This window comes from Micropterus salmoides, unplaced genomic scaffold (assembly GCF_014851395.1).
Source record: "Micropterus salmoides isolate LMB-PRFRI ecotype aquatic unplaced genomic scaffold, ASM1485139v1 Ms_hic_scaffold_16, whole genome shotgun sequence".
NCBI lineage: Eukaryota > Metazoa > Chordata > Actinopteri > Centrarchiformes > Centrarchidae > Micropterus > Micropterus salmoides.
In genome coordinates, this window is record NW_024040707.1 from 18,497,464 (window position 1) to 18,524,445 (window position 26,982).

General features: G+C 40.3%; 2 protein-coding genes and 1 long non-coding RNA gene across 3 annotated transcripts; 2 read left to right on the forward strand and 1 right to left on the reverse strand.

Moving 5' to 3' along the window:
• The first annotated feature begins 466 nt into the window (after positions 1–466).
• c1galt1a (core 1 synthase, glycoprotein-N-acetylgalactosamine 3-beta-galactosyltransferase, 1a) lies at positions 467–7,284 on the forward strand. Its single transcript, XM_038723482.1, has 4 exons — positions 467–706; positions 1,821–2,075; positions 2,936–3,600; positions 6,106–7,284. Exons 2-4 carry the CDS (start codon positions 1,865–1,867, stop codon positions 6,454–6,456), a joined length of 1,227 nt encoding a protein of 408 aa, XP_038579410.1. The 5' UTR covers positions 467–706; positions 1,821–1,864; the 3' UTR covers positions 6,457–7,284.
• On the reverse strand, positions 6,862–9,330 carry tac3a (tachykinin precursor 3a). Its single transcript, XM_038723483.1, has 7 exons — positions 9,122–9,330; positions 8,605–8,720; positions 8,421–8,517; positions 8,173–8,202; positions 8,023–8,076; positions 7,811–7,877; positions 6,862–7,705 (listed from the first exon to the last, which is right to left on the reverse strand). Exons 2-7 carry the CDS (start codon positions 8,704–8,706, stop codon positions 7,687–7,689), a joined length of 369 nt encoding a protein of 122 aa, XP_038579411.1. The 5' UTR covers positions 8,707–8,720; positions 9,122–9,330; the 3' UTR covers positions 6,862–7,686.
• A 10,831-nt stretch (positions 9,331–20,161) lies between these two features.
• Positions 20,162–21,044, forward strand: LOC119906190. Its single transcript, XR_005444940.1, has 2 exons — positions 20,162–20,393; positions 20,666–21,044. It is a non-coding gene; the product is annotated as an uncharacterized LOC119906190 (long non-coding RNA).
• The last annotated feature ends 5,938 nt before the right edge of the window (positions 21,045–26,982 follow it).

Below are 26,982 nucleotides of genomic sequence, written 5' to 3' on the forward strand. Positions count from 1 at the left end.
ATGTGTTTTGAATTAAAAAATCAAAGCAAGTAGTAAAACGTTGGCTACAATATTTCCCGCTGAAGTGTATAGGACAAGAATGATATGGAAACTGGACATAGACTACTTGAGTAAAGTACAAGTACCCCCAAATTATAGGCTAAATACAGTACTTGAGTAAATGTACTTTTTCGACCACTACATATGGATTCATGTGACGCATGTAAGGTGGTGAGGTGTGTAGACTGTTGCCTAAGGCTTGAAGATGTTAATGTTGTAAGCTTTGGTAGGGTGACACCTAGTGGCCGAGATTGAGAGAAACGTCTTTACTTCTCTTTCTTTCTTGTTCTCTCTCAGCATATGTAAATGACACATTTCACTATTAATAAATACACCTTACACAAACTTAAACCATAAGTTAATTGCCGTTCATGCATTTCAGGACGCGAAAAGCGGCTTCCTCTACACGTCACCAGCAGCGAGCCAATGAGAGGCCGCAATTTTCAGAGCTTTAGCCCGTGATGCTGAAGAATGTAAATCTGTAGGCTACGGTGGCTTTCCTCTTACTAATCATCTTATTTGGCGACGCAACATAGGGACGACTTCAATCAAAAGCAATACGTCGGATGAATGTGGCGATATAAGTGACAGGTGCAGCAGGCAATCTTTCGCTGCGTAAGGCGTTGCAAGCATATCGTGCTCACAAATGACTGATCCCCCAGCAGAGGTAAATAACACACATACGGGTGTAGATCTTAAATAAACATATTTTTGCTGACTGGAAATGTAAACACAGCTGCGGCCGTGTATTAATGTTTCAACCGAATTGTATTTGTAGCAGATCTGTATGCCACATGGCCTTGTTTCGCTGTCCTAGCAATCACAGTCGTGAGGGGGGTTGCGTATAAACTGATGTAGTGCCTGGATTAGGGTAACTGGATTGTCGCCTAATTTTATAAATCTCCAGGATAATGAAGGGAAGCATCATACACGGAGAGTACATTTTTGTCATCGTCATGTTAGTCCTTCAGATTTCGGGTCTTTAAACTCATCCGTGAGGCAACAGATCGACTACTTATTTTTGGCAGTGACACAACTAACTCTGTGTCAAGTGTAAAGTCCATGTCCACAAAGTCCTCATGTCAAAATGACGAAGTGCATTCATACGTTACATTAGAGATTAGTGTACATGTATTTAAATCAGCCTGTGTCTTAAACCTATAAATGGAGAAGGCATGAGTGATGATGACATCTAGATAAAATCCTTGAGCTTCTCCACAGTGATTAATGGCACAAAGCATCATTTTACTGGCGAGCTAGTTAGTTCGATTCATCTATTCAAATAACTGTGACTAAGACTCATTGATTTTCAGCTAAGTGAGACAATTGTCTGTGGTTTTAGATTTTATGTCCAAATGTATTGCAATAACGCAGAGATGGAGATAAGGAAGTAAGGCAAAAATTGAGAGATGGATCTAGGTTGCAAAGCTTATAATGTGTTTTAGTCTGGGTCTGTAAAGTGTGTCCAATATGATTTTTAAGCTAACACAATGTACTCAAACCACATCAAAAACAAAGTCTTGTTGTGCGAATGCCATTGGAACTTATTGCCTTTTCTGACACAACGATTTGTAAAAAAAATATAATGCTTGGAGTTCATCTTAAAACCTTTTTATGATTGCATAACATACCTCAATGTGCAATTACATGCAGCCAGCTCAAAATCAAGCATTTATACAAGTAATACAGAGCAATGTCAATGATCACTAGCTAGAGAGAAACTTTAAACACATTTAAAGTTGTCTATCAAGTCTGTCCTGGTGTGCTGTGTTCCCATGCAGACATGCTGTAACTGGGATATCACGGTGCTGGAGACAGTGTCATCATGAAGAGCTCCAGCTCCAGATGGGCCTTCTCTTTGGGCTTTTTGGTGGGGGCCTGCAGCATCTACTTCTTCCTGCGGCAGGTGTGGTTTGAGAGGAGCTACCCCATGCCGTCAGAGGCTCAGGAAAAAGCCACACCATTATGGGAGAGGCCAACCAGCTGGAGGAAGGAGGGAGCTGCTCTCATCAACCTGCTCCACCCTCACCATGCAGGTACTTTACACTGGTCCTCTACAGATACACTCATTTAGTGACAAATAGAGTATTTTCTAGTAATTATTAGTCTCCATATCGCTGTATTATAAGCAATACTATTTTGCTTAAAATTCCATTATGGGCACAAACCTCATATATTTGTGAGTGATTGTGCAGGCAAATATATGTAGGTGAGATAATGGACTGGAAGATAAGTTGGGATGTCTGATAGCTGGTGATAGTGGTGGTGGAGAAGTGGAGAATCATTATGATACACTACATCACAAACTGATATGATGAGCAGATAGGGAGAGGGACACTTGGATTGGTTTGGAAGTAGCCTTGGAGACCAAAAAAAAAACAATGTTTATATAATTGTGTCATGTTTTGGTCCTTTTAACTGTCTTTTGATGTCTTTTTAGTCTGTTGAGTCTTAGTGCCACTGCAGGAAAATTGTGTAAGGTTGTCTGAGTTCTTACTCAACTGTCTTTTTTTTATATATTTTATTTGTCAGGGCCAATGCAGACGAAACACATTGTAACAGGTTACAATAACTTTGGACAAATGTGTTGCATATAGGGTTTCTAGCTTAAGCTAATTTGCAACCCCTGTCCCTGGTTAGGCTACACACATCACCATTACCCAAACCCCCCACAACAATCGGGAAAAAAATAAAATAAATAAGCACCTAGCAAAATGCGGTAGAATGGACAAAAACACGGGAAGAATGTGGAGTAAACTGATTGGATATGGAGAAGCCATGTTCATGTGTGAGGAGTGCCAGGGTAGTGCAGTATTCCTGGTAGAACTACACATACAATAGCTCCACTGCAAACCAGTTAACGTTTCGTATTGCACTGTTTGCTGTACCCCTCTAGGTGAAGACAGCTGGGTGGCAGATATGTTGTACCAGAAGGTGCGTGTTCTCTGTTGGGTGATGACAGGGCCGTATAACCTGCAGACCAGGGCCCGCCATGTCAGGGCCACCTGGAGTCGCCACTGCAACGTGGTGGTGTTCATGAGCTCTGTGGAGGACCCAGACTTCCCCACTGTGGGCCTGGGCACTAAGGAGGGCCGTGACCAGCTCTACTGGAAGACCATTCGAGCTTTCCATTATGTCTACGAGCACCATGCGAATGAAGCAGATTGGTTCTTAAAAGCGGACGATGACACCTACGTGGTGGTGGACAACCTGCGCTGGATTCTGTCCAACCACACCCCTGAAGAGCCCATCTACTTTGGTAAACGTTTCAAGCCTTACACCAAGCAAGGCTACATGAGTGGAGGGGCAGGATATGTGCTCAGCAAAGAGGCCCTCAAGAGATTTGTGGAAGGGTTTCGGACCAAAGTTTGCACACACACCACCCCTGTAGAAGACCTAGCACTGGGGCAGTGTTTGGAGAAGATGGGCGTTCTGGCAGGCGACTCCAGAGATACTTTGCATCGAGAAACTTTCCATCCATTTGTGCCAGAGCACCACCTAACTGGCAAGTTCTCCAAGAGCTTCTGGTACTGGAGCTATTGTTACTACCCAATTGTTGAGGCAAGTCCCTTTACTTTTATTTTACTTGTGAGCTAGTGCTGCAAAATGGTACTACAGTACGAGTTGGTAAAAATGGTAAAAGCAAACAAATATACATGAAACCCATTCAGAATACCTAAGAATGGCGTGTCCAGTAGACTAATGGTTAAGACGCATTTTGTTGCATGTCATACCAACCTCTCTCCCCATATATCTTGTCTATTTCTCCACTGTAAGCTCTAGTAAAAGCAGGTAATAAAAGCTGGTTTATCGGTACCACCTTTAATAAGACAAACATCCTGTTTTTGCTTATTTAGCTTTTGATGCTTTAAGCAAATTGTAGGTGTTAGATAATAACTAAATAAATGAATTTGTGATTATCTGGCACTTTGAAATTCTCTACCTGACCCCTGTATAAAACAAGCGAATTGAAAAATAATAAGTTCATTTTAAAGTAGATGATTGCAGAAGAGACAATGTCCGGTCAACAAAAGGAAAATTGGCCAATTTGTTGCTGATGATGCAACTAATTTATTGTACTTTGCAATTAAAATGAGATGGGTCCATGATCCTGTCACACTTCCTGCCACTGTATGGATCTGCTTTGTTCAATGGGTAAACAAGAAAACAAGTTTCCTTTTAATACTATTATTATTGTATACGTTTTGTTTTTTTAATCAGACTGCAAAATGGAAATGTGATCAAAAACAAAAAAGCCAAAAACAGCAATCACTTGTTACCACCAACAAGTATTTTCTTTGCAGCCAAATCTTGATAGGTTATAGATCTGTGCCATAGACTTCTGTTGTCTAAAAACTGTTAAGATAAATGAGCTGGGTAGCAGCTTTCATCAAGATGAACATGGACACTTGACTCCAACTTACACTTACCGGCCACTTTATTAGGTACAGCTTGCAAGTACCGGATTGGACCCCCCTTTTACCTTCAGACTGCCTTAATTCTTCTTGGCCTAGATTCAACAAGCTGCTGGAAACATTGCTCAGAGATTTTGGTCCAGTTGCTGAAGACATGTCGGCTTTACGTCCATGACGCGAATCTCCAGTTCCACCACATCCATTTGAGTACATTGAACTCATATTGTTGTCATATTCAAGAAGCCGGTTTGAGATGATTTGAGCTTTGTGACATGGTGCCTTATCCTGTTGGAAGTTGCCATTAGAAGATTGGTATACTGTGGTCATAAAGGGATGAACATGGGTTCTAAGGGGCAGAAAGTGTGGCAACGTTTTCATATCTTCTATTGTCCAATTTTGTTCACCTCATGCCAATTGTAGCCTCAGTTTCTTGTGATTTGCTGACAGGAGTGGCTTCCGGTGTGGTCTTCTGCTGCTATAGCCCATCTGCTTGAAGGTTCGATGTGATGTGCATGCAGATATTTTCTCTTGTTCTGACCATCCCGTGTAAACCCTAGAGATGGTTGTGCGTGGAAATCACAGTAGATCAGCAGTTTCCGAAATACTCAGGCCAGCCCGTCTCGCACCAACAACAATGCCACGTTCAAAGTCACTTAAATCACCTTTCTTCCCAATCTGATTCTTGGTTTGAAATTCAGCGAATCATCTTGACCATGTCTACTAGCCTAAATGCATTGAGTTGCTGCCATGTGATTAGCTGATATAGATATTTGCATCAACAAGCAGCTGAACAGGTGTACCTAAAATAAAGTGGCTGGGTCCTGCTGTGCCGTAGCTGAATTAGTCCCCAATAAATTTACTAGTTATTCCTGTTTGAGAAACGTCTGCTAAAAACCTCAGTTCCCAGCTGTTTCAGAAAATTACTTAGCTTTTAAACTTTTATATATATTTGTGAACTGTACAACAGATGTACTGCAGGCCTGGGGCTGGGTGCCACAAAATGGGGGAGGAACAGACTAGCATATTGTTGGTTTCAGTCTATTCGTGGGATTTGTTTGACTTATCCTGTCAAAGAAATGCTAATGAGAAAGTAAAATCACATGAAAGGTGCTACATGTAGCATTTTTATACAATAATACATCTTTTTTTTCATTTGTTTGTTTTACAATGACTTAGTACTAGTAATCACAACAATTTAGACAATTGCTTGGCTCCTCGTGTCAATGGAATAGTACTTTATTTACTCATAATCCTGTTCAAATAATCTATTCAAAATGTTCCTACTTGAAATTCTCCCTTTTCATGTATTAGTTATTTCTCAGTAGTTAATAGTTGTGAGTATTGTAAGGACTATTCACTGTACAAATGAGTAGTCAATTTCTCTTTTGTGATATTAAGCAATGTTCAGGAAATTTGTTCAGGAAAAACTGATTGCAGTGTAGTGGATAATAGAGGCTGCCACATTTGACAATTGGTTTTGTTTTTTTATATGTCTAATAGTTATTCATGCTAAAATGCTACATGTCGCATCTTAAATTTTTAAAAATATTTTAAATTTTATCTTTTTATGAATGTGTGTGCCATACAATGTGCTAACATGTATGTATGTATGTATGTTTGTATTTGTGGTGGGTGTGTTATTCTTCCTCAGGGTCCACAGTGCTGCTCTGACCTGGCAGTGTCCTTCCATTATGTTGAAGCAGAGCTGATGTACACACTGGAGTACTACACCTATCACCTGAGAGCATATGGCTACAGGCCACGCTACCGGCCCTCCCTACGCCAGGGTCTGAGCCACGGCCCACTCTCACAGACTGCCGTGACTGTGAGAATTAAAAGTATTCAGGAGGGCACAGATGTAAGGAGTCACGCTACTCCAGTCTTCTCGGTCAATGAAAACCAAACTGAAGCGGAGACGGAGTCAGAGAAAGAGGGGAAAGACAATCTAAACTCTCGCTTTACTGAGAACAGGACTGCTGTCACACAAGACAGGCATCGCTGATTCTGTGTTTCAGCTGGTGTTGAATGTGCGCAGATGTGCCAGAGAGGTGTATTAGGCTGCACAGTACTTTGGCTGATTAGTGCTTCCTTCTTACAGGGCTTCCTTGATCCAATAACAGTATATTCCATCCAGTATGACACTGTAAATGTAATTTAAATATGATTCAGTGGCAGCTCCATATGGCTTTTGTTACCCTGGATTAATATTTTAGTTTATCTTTATTATGTTAGACATAATCAGTATTTAAATGTATGAATTTGTTACGTTACACAGTCACAGATGTTTGAGCTTGGACTTGATGCAGCAAGAGGCCCATAGCCTATTATTTCAATGTATTTTACAAGTACCTGATCAGAGCCAATAATACAGTACCGGGTGTATGAAAAGATTTTTATCATTCTTAAGTCATTATTTTCAATTTATTTCTTGAAATGGAAAGCAGCAACAAATGGCAGTGTGTGTCACAACTTCAACATAGCTTCTTTTCTATGTGGCCTTTTTGCTATTCTGCATTCTTCATTTGTTACTTTTCTGAAGTTACATTTCAGTTATATAAAACTTAAAAAAAAAAATAAATTACAATAAGATTTTGTCATTTAATTTCCTTTTGGATACTTTGTGGTTAATTACTTAAGACAGACTCGTCCACAGCGAGCAGTAATTCAATGTTTGTTTCAGTAAGAAAAGCTACAACTTTGCTGTGAAAATGTTGAGAGATATGAGATGCTCTGATATAGAAGTGCGTACTTAAAACCCTCTGTGCTTCTGTTTGAGAACACTGTAGCTTCTGAAGAACACAGTATTATATAAAGCCCCGATGAATCCCTCTTTTCATGTCATTTTATATAAACATTGGAACAAGTATGATTGAACATTAGTGTCTGTGCTAGAGCCGAGTTTAAAGAATCACTCAAATGGCTGGAAAATGCACAGATTTTTAAAATGAATAAATTATGTATAAAAATGATGTTTATTTTGAACTTTAAAGAAAAAGAATAACATGATAAAGAAATGTTGTATGTATCAGCTGTTACTTCTAATTAGGTTGTATCATCAGATAAAACAAATACAATCTGTGTAGTTTATGGTCACTTTCGTAAGCCACCTGGCAGGTTTACAATGTGAATCGTTATCATTCAGTCATTTCCATCAGACATCTAGTTCATTGTTGGTGTTCTCTGTGGTCTTCTGTCATTGTTTTGTGATGAGAGCTGCTTCAGTATGTAGTGTCTACAGCCCCTGTAGAAACCTGCAACAAGACACATCATACATGTGTATATAAGTACATGGTTTCATCCTCTATTAGCAGGTTAGTGATGGTCCATCTACTGAGTGAAAAAGAAGAAACACTCACCTCAGCCTGCACTTGTTGAGAAAAATGCCTCTCCTTTCTGGATACTCTCTCCTCCAGGGGCCATTATCTGTGAGAGCAGATATTACAAGATAGTCCCATAAAGATATGCTGCTGTGTGATGAACACCAGAGAAAATCTTAAATCTGAATCTGAATCTCCAATGCCAACAGGGTTATTGTGGATATTTCACTCTTGTGAATTGCCAGACTCACCAGACTCTGAGTTTCTCCTTCCCATGAGACCAACAAAAATGTCATTCATTTCCCCTGATAAGAAGAATGAGAAGCATTTAATTGTGTTTTATGATGATTTCAAAGAATTTAAAGAAAGCAAGTACTTTATATCACTACCAAAGGTCTTACTTTTTTGTGGTGACTGTACAGCGTTTCCATCTAATGTATATAAAATGAAATCAAAAAGGAAAGAAAAGAGAGAACAGATCATAACTAAATTCCCAAATATACGGTAAAATGCACAACACAAAATCTATTGTCATCATGTTGTTTATTTAGTATATTATTATTAACATTAAGATGACTATTATTACAACTATAAACTTAAAATTACTGTAACCAGCGGGCTACGTTTGTCAGTCGAAATGAAGACTCACCGGCACTTCTTCTGCCCATCAGACCCACAAAGCTGTCATAGTCCAAATCGCTGTACCTCTTCAGAATGTTCCTCTTGATGTTGTCCAGACCTGCAGTCTGTTGCAATTATGAGAAGCAAAAAATCAGTTTGTGTTAAAAGATGATCTGAAAATCTGCCTGGTCGGAACGCGCCAGGAAACCTACATCTGAAGTTGATCTGCGCGATCCGGGCTCCTCGCATCTGGACTGGCTGTATCGAAGTTTCATGACGAGGAACAGAGTCACCAGCAGCAAACCTCTCCTCATTTTCTCAGCACCACCTGTGGGAGAATATTTACAGCTATTCTGTTTTGTCATGTCGTTACCTTACAGACAAAAACATCAAGGAACCAATTGTACCTTTTGCTCATGAGCCGCTCCGTAATTGGTGCGTAAAAGCGCGCGGTGTGAGGTTAACAAATATATAGTTCATTAAACTTATTTTTACATCTAATTGGTAAATTACTGTCTTGATCTGTCTTGTCTTTTGTATGCGTAAAGCATACGAGAGCATAAGACAAAAATATGAGGGCAATAATTTCACGTTGTCCCCAAGTTTTCCTCTCCAAAAAGTCATGGTAAATCTTCAACTGACTTATCCAAAACGGAAAAAGACAACTGTCTACAACAGAAGAAATATATAAACATGTTACTTAGGCTTTTCGAAGTATGTTTTCTTTACCTGTTTTCAGTCGAGCAGGTTATTTGGTAAAAGAGTCAGCTGCGTGCGCCCTGGTGCAGGTGAAAGTGGAAACGGATAGATCCTGTAGTGAGATCACTGATAAATGAGGCGTCCAAGCTTTGGGGTAATAAATAATAGCTGGTTACCTGCGTAACGCCAATCAGCAACTGGAGCGTAGGTGGGGTATCAGCTCTTATATCACGTTGTGCTGAAGGCTACTCATTGCTGGTTATGATGCTACTGAGAGCTGCTGCGCCCCCCTACCGAACACGCAGGCAAACTCATCATCATCATGAAAAAAACGTCTTGTCAACGTCATAAGGGCATAGGTTTTCGGACTCATCCCTAAACATATTTGGAAATTTTCTTAAAGATTACATTTCAACCACAGTTGGCAGTAGTTTGAGTTAAAACCTGAAAACCTGACCTGTGTTAAAAATACAGATGTCTCATTTATCCATCTCTTTGCCACCATGCCTTTCCACTCCACTGACCGGTCAACATGGTCACTGTCAAGATCCTAATCTTTTTAGGAAGTAATTATATAGATAGCAGCTGCCTCTGCATGTCACTATAGAATGTGATGTGTGAACGTAGAGGTTACACAGCTGTGTGTTTGTAAATGACTGCCCAATACCCATTCATACAGAAAATGTGGAATGAAAACATATATATGGGCAGGTTTTGGATATTTGATGGGATAAATTAATAAATTAATTTCCCACCATGCTATATTAATTTAAATGAATACAAATACAAATATATATTCGAAAATGTTCAAGAGCATGACTGGATATGTGGTGTGTTTATATTTACTTATAATACAAAATACAATGTGTCAATATTAGCTGTGAACACAAATCAAGAAGTGATTCAGTACAGTCACTGAACAGACAGACAGACTAAAATCCAGATGTGTTGTTTAGACAGACACATCTTCATACAAGTATTGACACAATGAGTAACACATGATTCAGAGGGTCTCTTGAAATTGTTTTCATGGCTGGTCTTAAACGGTTCTGACAGGTGCTGAGATGAAATTCTATAAGCACAGATTTTGTGATTTTTTTTATACAGTTACCGCCAAGCAACAATACATTCAGTTTGTTAGTTAGTTAGTTTGTTTGTTAGCTCTGGCATTGTAGTAAAGATACTTAATCATTTCTCATGACATCAACACAGGCTAGGGGTAACATTTAGTATTCATTTAAATCCTGAAAAAGAACTTTATATGCGTGAACATGTTTTTCCCTACATCATCATCAGCCAAAAACAACTCACATTTAGTGCTCCTATCAAACCCATCATTTTTCTTGCAATTACACAAGCAATTACACTTGTGTTGGTATTGGTGTACACAGTCAGAATGCAAACAAGCATGAATATTTCAGCAAAGTAAAGTCTGAGATCATAACTGTAAAGCAGGCAGGGGGACTACTACAGATATCAATGGCTGTGGCCTCTGGAGACTGAGGCCTGATAGAGGAGGGCATGGCACCAACAAAAAAGCACCAGGCCAGAATCCAAATAGTGCATTTCACAAAAGGTTAACACTACTATGTTTTAATAATGACTTCCCATTTCCATATTTGTCCTGTTCCTGTATGTAGTAGTGTGAGGGTGAGGTGGGAGGATTGCAGCCGTGCAGGGGTTCGGGATGGGAGATCTGACAGAAGTGGGGAAGTCATTAATTGCATGCTTACATTATTGATGAGTGTTTTTTTTTTAACCCCCGTGGTAATCAAAACAGCCCTGTTTTTGGACTAACAGAGAGCACAGGGAAAGAGTGCCAGGGGCTGTTGATCCACAACATGCCATGGCAGGGGAGGTTTCTCATCCGACCGAAAGGCGAATGAATATTGGCTCAGATGTGCTGCAGGGCTGGATGGACGTCCTGCTATACATCACAGGTAGTCACATGCCCTATGCACTGCTGAACAACATGACATGCACCCTCTGCTGTATTGTATTTGGATGTCATTCATTCCCAGTACCTGACTGTTGCGCTCTCACTATGTTTGAGCTCCACTCAGAGCTGCAGACAGCTGCGAAGGTGACTGGACAATATCTCGCCCTGACAAGTCAGCAGGACGTTCACAGTTGGCTTACTAACAGCAGGGAGCCCATGGTGGCTATAGGTGGACCAGAATGAGAGAAAACACATTTTAAAAAACACTGCTCAGCGTCACTCTATGAGAATTTAAAATGAATTCATGTCTCTATGTGTGGAAAATTTGTGTCACACTTATCGGTGTGACCATCAGTCAGTTGGCCACACGAAAGCATTGAAATCTTACTTTGCAATGATTAAATATTGTTCATTGTTCAAAAGATCATTAACGTTGTCTTCATTGTTCTCCTTTTCCTCCAGCCCACTTAATATAATACCTACAAAGTTTTTACTGAAAGTAATGGATTCTGGTGGGCCCCATTTGATCTCTGTTTTTAACAGCTCCCTATCTACTGGTTGTGTCCCTGATTATTTTAATACGGCTTGCGTGAACCCAAACCTGGTTTAGATACCTCCCTCCCACAAAATTTTAGAGCAATTTCAAAACTTTTATTGCAAAGATTCTAGAAAGAATTGTGTCCAAACAATTGCTCACTGTACTGGAAAATAACAAGTTATTTGAAAAGTTTCAGTCTGGTTTCAGGAAGTACCACAGTACTGAGACTGCCCTGCTTAAAGTCACCAATGACCTTTTAATGTCTGCTGATGAAGGCATGTGCTCAGTCCTGGTACTCCTGGACCTTAGCGCTGCTTTTGACACCATTTATCACAACATCATGATAGACAGACTGAGGCACTGGATGGGGATCTCTGGTACTGCCCTAGAATGGTTTTCATCCTACCTGTCAAATAGGAAGTTTTGCGTATCTGTAAACAACTATGTCTCTTCGTTCTGTCCAGTTAAATATGGTGTGCCTCAGGGGTTGGTCTTAGGACCCATTTTGTTTTCCTTGTATCTGCTTCCCCTTGGACATATTATCCATAAACATGGTATTTCTTTTCATATTTATGCTGATGACACACAAATGTACTTGCCCGTCAGATCCACAGATCCTGGAATGCTGAGTTCACTTAACAACTGCCTTTGTGAAGTTAAAAAATAGATGTCAAATAATTTCCTCCAGCTGAACTCAGACAAAACAGAAATCCTGGTCATCGGGTCCCAGCAGATGGCAAAACAAATACTGCCATCTGCTGGTTCCCTAGTAAATCACATTAAGCCTGTTGCAAAGAACCTTGGTGTTTGGTTTGATAGTAATTTAAATTTCGAACAGCACACCACAAAGCTTGTTCAATCATGTTTTTATCAACTTAGAAATATAGCAAAATTTACATGCCTTCATCTCATCACGCCTGGATTATTACAACAGCCTTTTCACTTGTTTAACCCAAAAATCTACTGATCGACTCCAGACTGTCCAGAACTCAGCTGACAGGCTTTTAACCAGAAAAAAGAAATATGACCACATCACCCCTATTTTAGCTTCATTACACTGGCTCCCAGTGTGTTTTAGAATTGACTTTAAAATTTTATTGATCACTTTTAAAGCTCTTCATGGCCTCTCGCCTTGTTATATTTCTGAACTTTTAGTCCCATACGCACCAGCACGTACCTTGAGATCCTCGGGCAGAGGTCTGTTGTCTGTTCCAGAGTCTCGACTGAAAACTAAAGGGGAAAGAGCGTTTGCAGTCAGGGCCCTGCTCTGGAACAGCTTGCCCGAGAAAATCAAGTCGGCTGAGTCAGTGAACTCTTTTAAGTCCCTTCTTAAAACATACTTTTATAGAAGAGCCTTTCCCGATCTTATTTGACTTTATTTTATCCCTTTTATTTTATTCTATTTTACTCATTTTATATTTATCTTAAACGTGTATTTTGGTCTTTTCAATGTTTTCTTGCTTGTATTGTTGTCTTTGCACTTGTTGAAGCACTTTGTAACTTGTTTTTGAAAAGTGCTCTACAAATAAAGATTATTATTATTATATTATTATTATTCAGATGTTTCTCAGATGCTGATGAACGTTTATCAGCATGTGTGTAAAGAGCAGGTTTCCTGAATGTCACCATCTTTGTTCATATCAACTATCCCTTCACCCCTACCTACTTTAACAGTTTAATTAAATCATTTTGCCCGTTGATCCTGCATGCTTGTCCTGCACTCGCTTGTTGAATTAGGCTGAATAAAAAGAGATAACCTTGCTGTGGAACACATATAAAGAGAGACATAGAGAAGGACAATAATTTAAAAAGAATGAGACAGAGGTATATGTATTTTCCGTGTGTCATGTTGTATGTTTCCTTATCTCACATAATTTATTCAACTTTACAACATGGCTAAAACTGAAGGCCACAATAAGTTGACCATGCAAGCCTGAAAACACAGTACGACAGTTCTGCTTGTTTGGAGGTTCGTGGAAGGACATGAGATGACAGACTTATTCCTCTGTGTAGTTGTGTTTCCAGTAGAGGAGATCAGCAGATAGTGCCTGGAGTACAGTCACACTGTTATTCTTCTCCTGTCTCTCTAATTGAGCTGTCAGTCATCCATTTATGCAGGCTTTCATGGCCTGAGAGAGAGAAGTTCCACTCTGGAGTTGAGAGGGGACAGTGACGCGGCAGCCCTTATACTGGAGGGATGTTATGAAAGAATGATTGACCAGAGGCAGACAGAAAAGGAGAGTGCGCAAGGGTGAGAAGAGAGAGTGAGATTGCAAAGATGAGAGAGAAATTGCAGGGTGAAGATTTAGCTATATTTGTATACAGGCTAGGGCTGGATGCACAGCTTGGAATCTCTTGCAAATAAGTCCAAAGGGGATTCTGCATGTGTAAATGCAGTAACAGGATAACAGTACTTCACACACCCAGTGGCGAAGACTAAAATAAGCAGATCTAGATGATTCCAGGCCTCTCCGTGGTAGATCATAAGACACACCTGTCAATAATTGAGTTAATGGGTTCTAATCTAATTGGGGGATTTAACTTAGAGTCCACTTTATACTTCTCCGTGGGGCATGCAAAATGACTTTGATGGATGCAGTTTTTTTATTCCACCCACTCCTCCCTGATCTCTGACTCGTGAAGTCCTGAAGTGTCACTTCCATCTAAATGTTAATTTGAAGGCTGTTTCTTTAAGACTGGCATGGATGCTGATTTGCTTTGAAAGTCTATTTGCATTAGACCACGTTGGGTATGTGAAACTGTGGGCTGTGTTGTTGTTAAACCAAAAACACATTCTTTTCTCCCCTAGTGTTTTCCAAAGAGCTCTTAAAAGTGTTTTTCTGCTCCCTTCATGTCAAAAGGTTTTTGTCCACTTTAATCTTCTCTTGGTGACAATGGTTGGCACTGAGGCCTGTGGGAGAAAATAAGACTCTCTGATGTCGTTTAAGCTCTTGAATCTCTATTCTTTTTCAGATTGGGGGGACTGCTCTGGTCTGTCTAGAAACAGTATTGCCTATTTTATACTCATCATGCTGTGAGAATACTCTAGAAGATACATTAGCATCCTGTTCTTCGCAGAGGCAATCAGTATCTTTTATACTGTGTCCTGCCTGGACTCTTTTATCTTCACTGTAGTTGATAAAATGGGTGCAATCAGTGCAATGAGATGCAGTGTTACACACTGTAAAGTTGCTGTATGAATTTAAAATAATTTTGTTTGTTCGTAAAAGTTTTTCTTTTTAATTTGACAATTTATTATTAAACACATTTGCAGCAAAGGGGGCGAGCAGTCACCGTACTGCTTGGATTCAAATCCAGGTCTACAGGTTACCAAACATGCAACTTGACGCCAAAGAGCCATGATTATTGGTATGAGTGCATGCTCAACCGTAGTGACGGTACTCCGTCACAACAGTTATATCTGAGATATGAAGATTTCTTATTTGCAGAGAGATGTTTAATGCTATTCTGCTAAAGTCAGATGTGATGGGCACTTCATGCTTCTTCTTCATTTGGCCATAAATCGGCTGCCAACTTTCCAAACCTTTTGGCTACTGTTACCACTCACAGATTTGTTTTTGCATTCAATTTGACTATTTCCTGTTGGTATTTAGCCCAGTGTATTCAGGGGTGGTTTTAGTGATTTGGAGGCCCTGGGCAAAGAAGAACATAGGTTCCCCCATGGTCATACTCCAGTAATTCTTTTTCTATTGGTGATGCGACTGCTGCCATAAAATGTTTTTTGAGCAGGAGTGTAAAGAGGAAAAATGTTGAGGATGAAGACGTGATCCTCACCTTTTTTCCGCTTGGCTTACGCAATTGGCGGTTTCGCCGATTATAACAGGATCCGCTCCGTCTCGGTATGGGTCTGTCTCTAATTCTGCACTGTCATTGAAAAACGTGTCTTGAGTTGTACTAAGTGAACGTAACTGTTTCAACCAGAAACCAACTTCTCTTACTGCTGAACTGAAGTCAGTCCGAATCCATGCCGAGCATCACCGCGTTACTAACAGTGATGCATTTGCTTATTGATGCACTTCCTGAAGAGCATTTGAAGGGTGATGTGAAAAAAGAAATTACATCTTTTAGTTGAACTGAACAAAATAAAAAAAGTGATTATCATTGTAATGCCACTTTTATACTCACCAACAGTTGGAGCTGTCCATTTTGTTGTTCTGTTTTGCAATAGCTCCAGGCTTGCAACTTAACAGAGTCAGACTGTATTCCCCCCAAATACAGCCGTATTGTTGACCTGTAGTGGCTGTAGTAATTATGATAGGAGCAAATGAGAAAGTCATAAGGTAGTATAAAAAACTCTATGTAGGGAGGACACTGGGGTGGTTGGATGGGGCAAATACAGGACTTTCACCATGGAGAGTGTTGTTCAGAGTGCTGTTGTTGTCCTATTTTAACTTAAGTAACATCACGTGACTTACGTAACTTATGTTCATAATGTACTCATTTAACCCAGACCATGATGCTTTCCAAAACTGAACCACATATTTTTTGTGCCTAAACCTAACCAAACTGCAACTGTTTCATAAGTAAGTTAATTTGGTACTCATTGGCAAACATCATTTAGATATGAGGGCAACCAATCAGAAGCTTTGTTATTCTAAATATGAATTTACAGTAGAATTTAGTACTTGACGAATTGTAAGAGAGCAGGAGAACCCACTTGATAATTTGTGTTGAATCCATGTTGGAGATGTATGAGAGGATTTATAGCTCATTAGTGTGTGAATCAGAGCTGGCAATATTGCATTTGAGCTTCCATCACACCTGAGTATTGGTCTGACAGACTGTTTGACCTCTCTCTGCTGCTTATTTCATTCTGTCCCGCCTGCTCATAAAATTGTGTCAAGGGAAATTACAGAGTCATGAGATCAAAGTATGCAACATAGTGACTGAGACAGAAATTGGAAACCATGAAACACTTCATGGTTGCATTATTCATCCACTGATTGAATTTGACCATTTGATATAGGGAATTTTGTGATTTGTCATTTCCTGATGCATGTGCGTCCTTCTGCCTCTGCATGTGTGTGTATCCATGTGAGCATACTAACGTTTAATAGATGTAGTAATAACAGCAAAGAGCATAAACACACACATAAATGTACAAAGCCAATACAAACTGTGTGTGTTTTATTCAGCTGTGATGCAACATTTTATATACAGTCTATGGATGTGACAGATACCCATGAGACAATGTAGAAAATTTCCCATGACAGTGCTGGAAATACTGTAGGCCACACTGATCTGAGCTCTTTTCCATAGCAATTAACCTCCTCCCTCATTTCTTAAGGTGGTTGGATTAGTCCTTTATTCTTTATGCGCTTATGTGGTCGGCATGTTCAGTGTGATGTGTGTGATGCCCATTGTACACACCTGACTGCCGAATTTCACAACAGAAAACATAGAATAGATTGCTGCAAAGATGGGACTGGATCAAAGATGAGTCTGGCATAAAGGTAATTTCTGAGACAATAAAAAATTAGGTTGTGAATGACCGCTGGCATTTTTGTGCTCCACTTTGTTTCTGTTCACAGGAGACCAAGTCAATGAAACACATTAGTCATGGGGCTCACACTAATTTGCCAGTTGCATTACCTTCAAGAAACAGCTGTTATTGCTTTCATGAGGGGTCAGCTATTGATCAATTCTGACACATCGAGACAGATGTGTTTCTCTTGAAGACAAGCTATTGACAGCACCAGCCCATGTCATCAATTAAACATAAACAGAGGTCCCCTTGCTGGACTAATGTTACAATAGATTCAGGTTTTATACGATATATTACAAATCTCACATTATGCAATCCGGTCCACTTACTAGCCTATAGGCTAAATGTTCATGCTGCTACGGCACTTCCACACTGTTTACATAGCCGACTATTATTAGGCTGATCCCGCTACTGGCTTATATTTATATTTATATTTTTATATAAGCTTGTAGCCATCAGGGCTCCGCTAATGTTAAGTAGCCTACTTCTGATGCTGCTATTATTTAAATAGGTTAGAAACAGGCTATACAGGTGAACATACTTTTTTGGGGTTGCACTATTAGGCTACGCACTTTATAATGCTCCAGACCCGCATGCCATTCTCACTCCCCTGACAGTATACAGATCAGCTGTCTCGTCTAGTGTCATACTGTAAATTACCATCTTATTTGTGCGGGCCTGACTAATAGTGAAAAGCTCATAAAATAACCTACTGAAGATGCATTAAAAATCACAAATGATTCAAAGTAACTTTGGTTTAATGACTGCTGCATTAAACCATTAAAAATGCCATTCTTTCTTTTGGCTGGCCAGCATGTCTATTTTTTGTTTTGTGTCTTGTAAGTTGAATAGGCTATTGTGACTTTGTTTTTAGCACATTGGACCGCAAGAAACGGCATTTCGTTTTTATTCAGTTTGTGGATCAAGACCTTGCAACTCACATTATGCAATACTGTCCACTCACTAGCCTATAGGCTAAATGTTCATGCTGCTACGGCAAGGTATTGCGAGGAAACGCAAAACATATTGCGAGGTAATGCAAAAGTATTGCGAGGGAATGCAAAACATATTGCGAGGGAATGCAAAAGTATTCCTCACTGAGCCCTGGGAGCCACCATAGGTTTGAGTATGTGATTGGAGCTAGAATTGTGTCTTTATTACATGTGAGAAAATAAATGATCTGAGAGAAAAAAAAAAGTTTTGAGAGAAAGTATTTTCTCATAGAACATAAAAAAATATAAATTTTTAAAAGTATTTCTGAGAAAAATAATCTCTCTCAATATAAAAATCTCAAATATATATTTTTTGCTATCAGTGTGAAAACATTTTCTCTAAAAAAAACAAAAGTGTTTCTCTCAAAACTCTTCTTTGCTCTTGATGCAATTTCTTACATTTTGCTTTTGCTGTGAAAATTGTGTCATGGGCGGGCCCACATTCCTATTGGCCAGTCGGGTGAGCATCGTCTTGTCTTGGGAGTCGAACTGAACCATTACACCATTGTTCGGTTCACCTAGATAGATGCCGGTGTGACAGTTTAACTGGTGGCAAAATTAACTGGTGATAGTCCCAGATGTGCCGTAGGCGTGGCTACAGGATCCATTGACTGCAAACCAGGAAATACGTTCTGATTACTTTGTTTGTCTCTGTAATGTATCGTCATGTAGATATATGCTTCTGAGTGTAGTTTGCAGGCTACATCGTTAGCTGCATGATGATTCACAGGGACCTCTCCCACCTGCAAATGAGTTCAAAGCGAGAACTTTGAGCGTGATCATGGAGGCGACTGTGTCGCTGTTCAAAAACACCAGAAAACCTCAATAAACCGTCCAAATCTTCATGTTGTCTGTCTGATTTGTGCCACGGTCGGTTTAAATGTGTTCTTACTTTCATAGGGAAACAGGCTGAGGTGTTTGACATTCATGGACCGCTAAGTGGAGGCGCCCAGATTAACCTGTGACACAGCTTCGTACCATCAATCACCTTTATATTCCGCTATCTTCGCTAGCGTTACCAACATCAGCTTCCCAGTCAACATTTGTATGATGTATCGTTATTTACCTGACGTCGAGTTGCTGTGAGACGAACAGTTTGTCATTCAGCCTGTTAGTGAAACAGTCTGGACGTTCAATCTGAGTTACACTCTGCCCCAACACAGCGTGCAGTCAGCTGTGGCCACGGTGATAGCTCAAGTTAACTTGTGATCCAAGAGCTGTAGCTACTGTCGCTCATTTCACTCACTCATTTAGCACACACAGAAGTTGGAAGCAGGGGGTGGTGTAGGCTATTTACGATGTAGCATGGTCTGTGCTCACTACTGGTGTGTGAGTAGGTCTGCAGAGAGATTTTTTTTTCTCAGAAATAATTTTAAAAATTAAAAATTATTATTTTTTTATGTTCTATGAGAAAATACTTTCTCTCAAAACTTTTTTTTAGTCTCAAATATTATTATTTTTTGCTATTGGTATGAAAACTTTTTCTCTCAAATATTCTTTTTTCTCTCATGAAATGCTTTTTTGCTATCAGTGTGATAACTTTTTCTCTCAAACTTTTTTTTCTCTCTCAGATCATTTATTTTCTCGCATGTAATAAAGACACAATTCTAGCTCCATAATTACTTTCCTATGTTTATTCACGAGCAGGGCCTTTCAGCTTGAGAGCATGACTTATTGATTTCACGTTCAGATTTCCCTCAAAACTATTCTAATTCTTCTTGCGGTCAGGCTGTTTCAGTGCGCACATAAAACGTTTGCTCTCAGATTTCTGCTCTACTCTTTTTTGTGCAATAACCCTTTCAGTATCCCTCAACCAATACAATGCTAGGTGTAGTGTTATATGAAATGATCCCTGTCTTGTTGCTGGCATGTTCACTTTGAGTCTTATAGTATGGGTGGTTACAGGGGCGGCTTGTTCATTAGGGCGACCGGGCGACGCACCACCAAACCGGGAAAGGCAGGCGATGTTTCTCACACTTTCTACCACACTGTTAGTTAGCTATGACTGTTTTTGACAGACAGTTTGACTCTGAACATTGCTGTTGGTGCGATTTCAGTCTGGTTGTAATTCGCCCAGATCGCTCTCATAGACTTTCGTGTAAAGGCAGTTTTTTTCGAGCTGCAATGCAATCTGTATGGGTTCCGGGAGGGCTCGCACTTACGTGTTTACGTCATGCGCCCAGCAGCAGAGCTACGCTTCTGCCACCTGAAAACGACTCGGCAGTCCTTCAGGTTGTTGCTGTCACTATGAGCAGCTGCTGTAGAAAACGTACATTCAGGCTGAAAATTCAACCATGGTGTCGGGAGATGCAGTGACTTTATCAGCGGTGAGTAAGACACAGTATAAATAATAGCCTACATGTAATTTGTTAAGCTATGAGGAGAGGAAAAGTCTGCTAGCCACTAGGCTAATTTATACTCCCTAAAATGACATAGGTTAAGATAATAATCTTGATAGTTATTAAGCCGAATTTTAGGCTTATGTTAAATGTGATTGTTATTAAACCAAGTTTTATGTGTGGTGGTGGAGTCAATTTAAAGTTTACTGCACTTAACCAGTAACAATTATTTGATGTGTTGTTTTTTCTTTTATTGCCAGAAACAGAAGAAGAAAGAGGAGGTATCATGATGTGGCCACCACTGGCATCTTGCCAGAGGAGGGTAAAAAGAAGAAGAAGTAGGAAAGCAACACAGAAAATAAACCAGAAAGAATAGAATATACCTTTTATATTTCCCCTTACACGCTTTGATATTTATGTGTAAATACAGAGTGAGAATGGGAGAACAACACATAGCTCGTTGTTACTGTGTGATTATAGAGTACAGGAGAACAGTGGAAACTTTAATACAGCCCACACCCCTAATAATACTGTGTATCTACAGGATAACAAGTGGATTTTTTACTACTCTTTGCTTACCTTAAGTAATGAAAGAATGAAAATAAATACTGTGCTCCTCTGTACCCCATTAAACATTTACGATTAGCTTAGTGTTTGATCCACCTTAACATACAGCATATGTGACATTATTAGATAACTGTAGCCTATTACTTGAGACAGGTCCCTTAGCTGCAATGCAAGATTAACTGTAAATAATTTTATTCATTCAACCTGTTCATGTTTCTAACAGATTTTCCCCACTCAGCGACACACCCGCTGAGAAACCAACTCTGATCATTGGCAGCTCCATTTTGAGAAACGTGAAGTTAGCGGCCATAGTTAAGTGCATCCCTGGGGCCAGAGCAGGCGACATTGAGTCTTATTTGAAACTGCTGGCTAAGGATAAACGTAAATACAGTAAGATTGTTATTCATGTCGGCGGTAATGACTCCCGGTTACGCCAATCGGAGGTCACTAAGATTAATGTTGAGTCGGTGTGTACATATGCAAAAAACAATGTCGGACACCGTAGTTTTCTCTGGACCCCTGCCAAATCTGACCAGCGATGACATGTATAGCCGCATGTCGTCATTCCGCCGCTGGTTGTCGAGGTGGTGTCCAGCAAACGATGTGGCCAAGTTTATTAGTGGACCAAATCCATGACAACCCAGAGTTGAGACCAGGAGGCAGAGTCGCAGTCTAACACACTTCTCTGCCCTTCTTTTTCAGCAGTTACCCACCCAAAACCCTACGCAGAGTCGCAGTCTAACACACTTCTCTGCTCCTCCATTTCAGGAGTTACTTAGTGAAAATACTATAGTGACAATGTCTGCCTCCCGACCATCGAAATTATTTAAATCAAAGGTAAACAGAAGAGGAGCTGTACATAAAAACCTCATAAAAATGAAAACCACAAGAGCAATAGTGCAAATGAATAGGAGAGTTAAATGTGGACTCTTAAACATCAGATCTCTCTCTTCTAAAGGTGTACTAGTAAATGAACTAATATCAGATTATGATATTGATTTATTTTGTCTTACTGAAACCTGGCTGGGTGATGGAGAATATGTTAGCCTAAATGAATCCACCCCTCCCAGTCATATTAATACTCACATTCCTCGAGGCACAGGCTGAGGAGGTGGAGTTGCAGCTATCTTCGACTCTAGCCTACTAATCAGCTCTAAACCTAAACTAAACTATAACTCATTTGAAAGCCTTGTTCTTGGTCTTTCGCACCCAAGTTGAAAATCACTGCAACCAGTTCTCTTCGTTATAGTGTACCGAGCACCTGGCCCGTACTCTGAATTCTTATCTGAATTTGCAGAGATTTTGTCAACTTTAGTCCTTAAAACGGACAAAGTTATTATTGTAGGGGATTTTAATATTCACGTGGACGTTGAGAATGACAGCTTTAGTACTGCGTTTATCTCTCTGTTAGATTCCATTGGCTTCTCTCAGAGTGTTCATGAACCGACTCACTGTTTTAACCACAACCTCAACCTTGTTTTGGTGTATGGTATTGAAATTTAGTGGTGTTCCCACAGAATCCCTCTTTATCCGACCACTGTTTGATAACTTTTGAGTTTGTATTGCTGAACTACACGCCATTGGGAAAAAATTTCTATACAAGATGTCTGTCTGATAGTGCTATAGCTAAATTTAAGGATGTGATTCCATCAGCTCTAAATTCATTATCAAGTCACAAAGTAACAGAGGACTCCTATGCTAATTTCAGTCCCTCCCAAATCGATCATCTTGTTGATAGTGCTGCAGGCTCGCTGCTAATGACACTCGACTCTGTAGCCCCTCTAAAAAAGAAAATAATAAAACAAAGACGGTTAGCTCCATGGTATAATACTGAAACTCACAAATTAAAGCAAATATTGCGGAAACTTGAGAGGAATTGGCGTTCCACCAAACTGGAAAATTCTCGTTTAATTTGGCAAGATAGTCTTAAAACTTATAGGAAGGCCCTCCGTAATGCCAGAGCAGCGTACTACTCGTCATTAATAGAGGAAAATAAGAACAACCCAAAGTTTCTTTTCAGCACTGTAGCCAGGCTGACAGAGAGTCACAGCTCTATTGAGCCAAGTATTCCCATAGCTCTCAGTAGTTACGACTTCATGAGCTTCTTTAATGATAAAATTCTAGCTATTAGAGACAAAATCCACCAAGACCTGCCCTCAACTGGCACCAACTTATCTCTTAACTCAGGAACCTTAGAAACAGCTGTAGAAACAGATATATGTTTAGACTGTTTTGCTTCCCTCAATCTTTACCAACTAACTTCAATAATTTCTTCATCTAAACCATCAACCTGCCTCTTAGACCCCATCCCGACTAGGTTGCTTAAAGATGTTTTACCCTTAGTCAGCACTTCTATGCTAGATATGATCAATCTATCTCTATCAACAGGCTATGTACCACAGTACTTTAAAGTAGCTGTAATTAAACCTCTTCTGAAAAAGCCCAAACTTGATCCAGATGTTTTAGCCAACTATAGACCTATACCTTCCATTTCTCTCTAAGATCCTGGAGAAAGCAGTTGCTAAACAGCTGTGTGACTTTCTATGTTATGATCCTGTCTGTGTGTCTTGTTTGGGAGTCTGAGTTTAGTTCCATGTCCTTAGTTCATGTTTTGGTAATCATTCCTGGTTTATTATTGTGATTTGGTCTCCTCTGTACTCTGGGTTCTAGTTCTGTGTTCTCATTTAGGTTCTGGTTCTTTGTAACTTGTGTGTGTTTCTGTCTTCTTGGTTATTCACTCTGCCCCATGTCTGCTTGTCTAGTGTTCTCTCTGTTTCCCCCCTGCTGTCTCTCTGCCTGCCTGCTTGTCTCTCTGCCTCGTTAGCCCTGATCACCAGTGTTGCTCCCGCCCCGCTTGTTAGTCCCTGTGTATATTGTAGTGAACAACGGTGTGGATTTGTGCATTTTATATTGAATAAATTTGGAGCTACTCTAAATTCCTTTCTCCTCCCCAGAGAAGAAGGGGAGGGGTCAAAGTTGCTTTCTCTAAGTGCTAGCCCGACCATAAAACTGGCACCATTTTGATTCCGAAGCTGATAACGCGGGGCCTGACTATTAAACTGACAAAGGGACACGAACCAGCCATTGGCATTTCCCTGAACAGCCTATCAAAACTGAACTGAACCGAACTTTGAATGGCTAAGGACTGCAGTCTCCAGACTCAAAGCATTTAATTAAGTTTAATTAAATCTTTAGTTACCTGATTACGTTTGCCTCTATTTGAGTAGTTATGTTAACTGTTGTTGCTATCCGTTGTTGATATTAGTGCTGAAAAGAAAGTTACTTGTGCAGTGTTTTTATTTTCAGCAAGACACTCCTTCATCTAATGTAATCCAAGCTTTCCTCATGTAACCTGAGCTCCCCCAAGTGAACGAAATAAGTATTACATGCCCTCGTCGGAAATGCCGTTAAATGTATAAATATCCTGACCAATAATGTGACAATTGTTTCCTGTTACCAAATGCCTAGAACAGTACAACCGTTCAACCATTGAGGTTCGATTGTGGAAAATATTTGATTATAATACGTGCAAATAGATTTCTTTTCTTTAAACATTAAGTTTAGAAAGGCAGTCCCTTGGGAAACCTGAGACGCCCCCTGGGGAACCACGCCCCAGGCAACAAAAGAGCAACACGCGAGCTTCACGTTCTTCTCTTTGCTGTTGGCTCTCTTCCGCTCTGCACGGCTCTCTGGACGTTTCGGCACGCGTCGGCGTGCCGCGCCAGGCAACGCCCTCAGTTGGCCAGCGAAACAGGCCTTTTGTTTCGCTTGAAGCTACACACATGAAGTGCCGAGACATCGATCTGCCTTCAGTTAGTTTTATTTTTTTTATTTCTTTTGTTTGTTAAAGTTATCAGTCCGTTAATTTACACTGGACTAATTCAGGAATGACGAAGCCTTTTTCGTCGAGCCAACTTCACCGAGGTCAGACCAAGCCACGTGGTCTTGCCAGCTACAACGAAGGAAACCTCAAGCTCCTCTCCTGTGGAACCAGGTTCCAGTATGGGTTCAGCAGGCAGACACCATCTCCACATTTAAGAGTAGGCTTAAGACTTTCCTTTTTGATAAAGCTTATAGTTAGGGCTGGCTCAGGTGAGTCCTGAACCATCCCTTAGTTATGCTGCTATAGGCCTAGACTGCCGGGGGATTTCCTATGATGCACTGAGCTCCTCTCTCCTCTACTTTCTCTCCCTCTGTATGCAACCTCATCCCATTATTGCATGTTACTAACACAACTTCTCCCCTTTCCGGTAGTCTTGTGCTTTCTCGTCCCTCTCCTCTCTCCTTCTATCACTTCCTGCAGGTGTTTCTGGCTCTGGAGCTGTGGAGTCTGGATCTGTGGCTGCGGGTCACCTGCTGCCCCCGTGTTCCTGCTCGACTTTTCCTTGCCTCTGTCGCCTAGTGCTTGCTCTTGGTGGGAATTGTTGGGCTTCTGTAAATAGCATCATAGAGTATGGTCTAGACCTGCTTTTTCATGAAAAGCGCTGTGAGATAACTGTTGTTGTGATTTGGCGCTATATAAATAAAATTGAATTGAATTGCAAATAATCCACCCATCGCCACTGCGCTTTATTCTGGATTTATTGTTCCTAAATAAAAGGTTTGTCACAACTAAATCAGATGATTGTGAGAGTCATTCCTTTTTTCATTATTGCTAAAGTTGGCTTTACATCCAAAGGTCTAAAGATCTGTTGATCTTAACTGTGGACTGTTCATTCATTGTAGACACTGACAATGAACTTCAGGATGTAACTGTTCACAAATACTGTACAGTATGTAGCCTGAGGAACAATCCTTGTCTTATAGCAGACTAAGACCATTGAACTGGTCACCTTAGCCTTCATCGCAACAATTGCCCCCCCTGAGAGATTTGGCAGGAGCCGCCACTGGGTGGTTACTCTTTAGCTGGTTTCATCAACTCCTGCCCTCCACAGCTTTTTTTATATACTTCCTTTCAGAGTCAGCTGAGCCAATAAGAGACCATTGCAGTGGCATAGGGCCCCCATGGCCATTAGAGGGTCTCCTAAAGTCACTGCCAGCAAGTGGTGGAAATCTTTTTTAAATAAAATGAAATACAGCTGTATATTACCCATCATAATCAGCACAGTGGTTATTAATTTAGTTATTTATTATGGAAAATCAGCTGCCCCAATGGGTCAGCTTGCTTGGACCTCCCCGTGACTCCTGACCCTGACTGACCCTGTGATGTCACTCGTTATGCTGGGCCACTCAGAGGCTCTGATGTCTGAGGAGACGTCTTACATCAGCCTTAGCCGCAAGCTGCACTTGCTAACATGCTAACACCCTAAACGCGATTACCATTACAACTTTTACAAATTGCATAAAAATGGTATAGTATTGGTATTACAGAATAGTATAGTATTAAACAGTATTATTAAGGTAATTTTAACAGGACAAGGGTTTTATTCAATTTAAGCTATTAGCCTTTATTGCTGTCTATATTATCCATCTAAAATTAGCCATGGAGCTGAGCTGTTCACATCTTGTGTTATAAAGCATTTAACAGGACAATACAACATAGACCAGGTTTGACCTCTACACCGAAAGGCCGTTACTCTTCCCATCTCCTTTCCAGGAGCACTTTAAAGAACGTGTTTGGAAGAGGGTCACAGGTGTAAGTAACGACAGCTCCTACTGTTGGTGAGTATAAAAGGGGCGTTACAATGATAACCTTCTGCAAGTCAAAGTTTAATTCAGGTAAGCTGGTAAGTTATGTGTTTTAGTTAAACCTATAGAGATACCTACATTTCCTACTTGTTGTAGTGCCTTGTTCTTTGCTTATAAATCTGTCATGTTGGGAGTGTGTAGTAGCTGTTTTGAAGGACTGATTCTGGAGCAACATTCTGGAGCCTCCCCTAAAGCTGCCAGTGTTGAAAATCTGAAGTTAGAAGGTGATGGCATGAAACTCTTGCAAATTGTCTTGCATTATAAGATTTGATGCCAAGAACATGAGTCATTTCGACTCATTCACTTTGTTTTAGAATTTTTC

What these genes read in the sequence shown, in the direction of transcription:
- c1galt1a (XM_038723482.1), top strand. Translation starts at nt 1,865, where the DNA reads ATGAAGAGCTCCAGCTCCAGATGGGCCTTCTCTTTGGGCTTTTTGGTG. An exon ending in GCTCCACCCTCACCATGCAG is followed by an intron (nt 2,076 to 2,935) that starts GTACTTTACACT and finishes GTACCCCTCTAG; the next exon opens with GTGAAGACAGCTGGGTGGCA. An exon ending in GTTACTACCCAATTGTTGAG is followed by an intron (nt 3,601 to 6,105) that starts GCAAGTCCCTTT and finishes ATTCTTCCTCAG; the next exon opens with GGTCCACAGTGCTGCTCTGA.
- tac3a (XM_038723483.1), bottom strand. Translation starts at nt 8,706, where the DNA reads ATGAGGAGAGGTTTGCTGCTGGTGACTCTGTTCCTCGTCATGAAACTT. An exon ending in CGCGCAGATCAACTTCAGAT is followed by an intron (nt 8,518 to 8,604) that starts GTAGGTTTCCTG and finishes TAATTGCAACAG; the next exon opens with ACTGCAGGTCTGGACAACAT. An exon ending in AAGGAGAAACTCAGAGTCTG is followed by an intron (nt 7,878 to 8,022) that starts GTGAGTCTGGCA and finishes CTGCTCTCACAG; the next exon opens with ATAATGGCCCCTGGAGGAGA.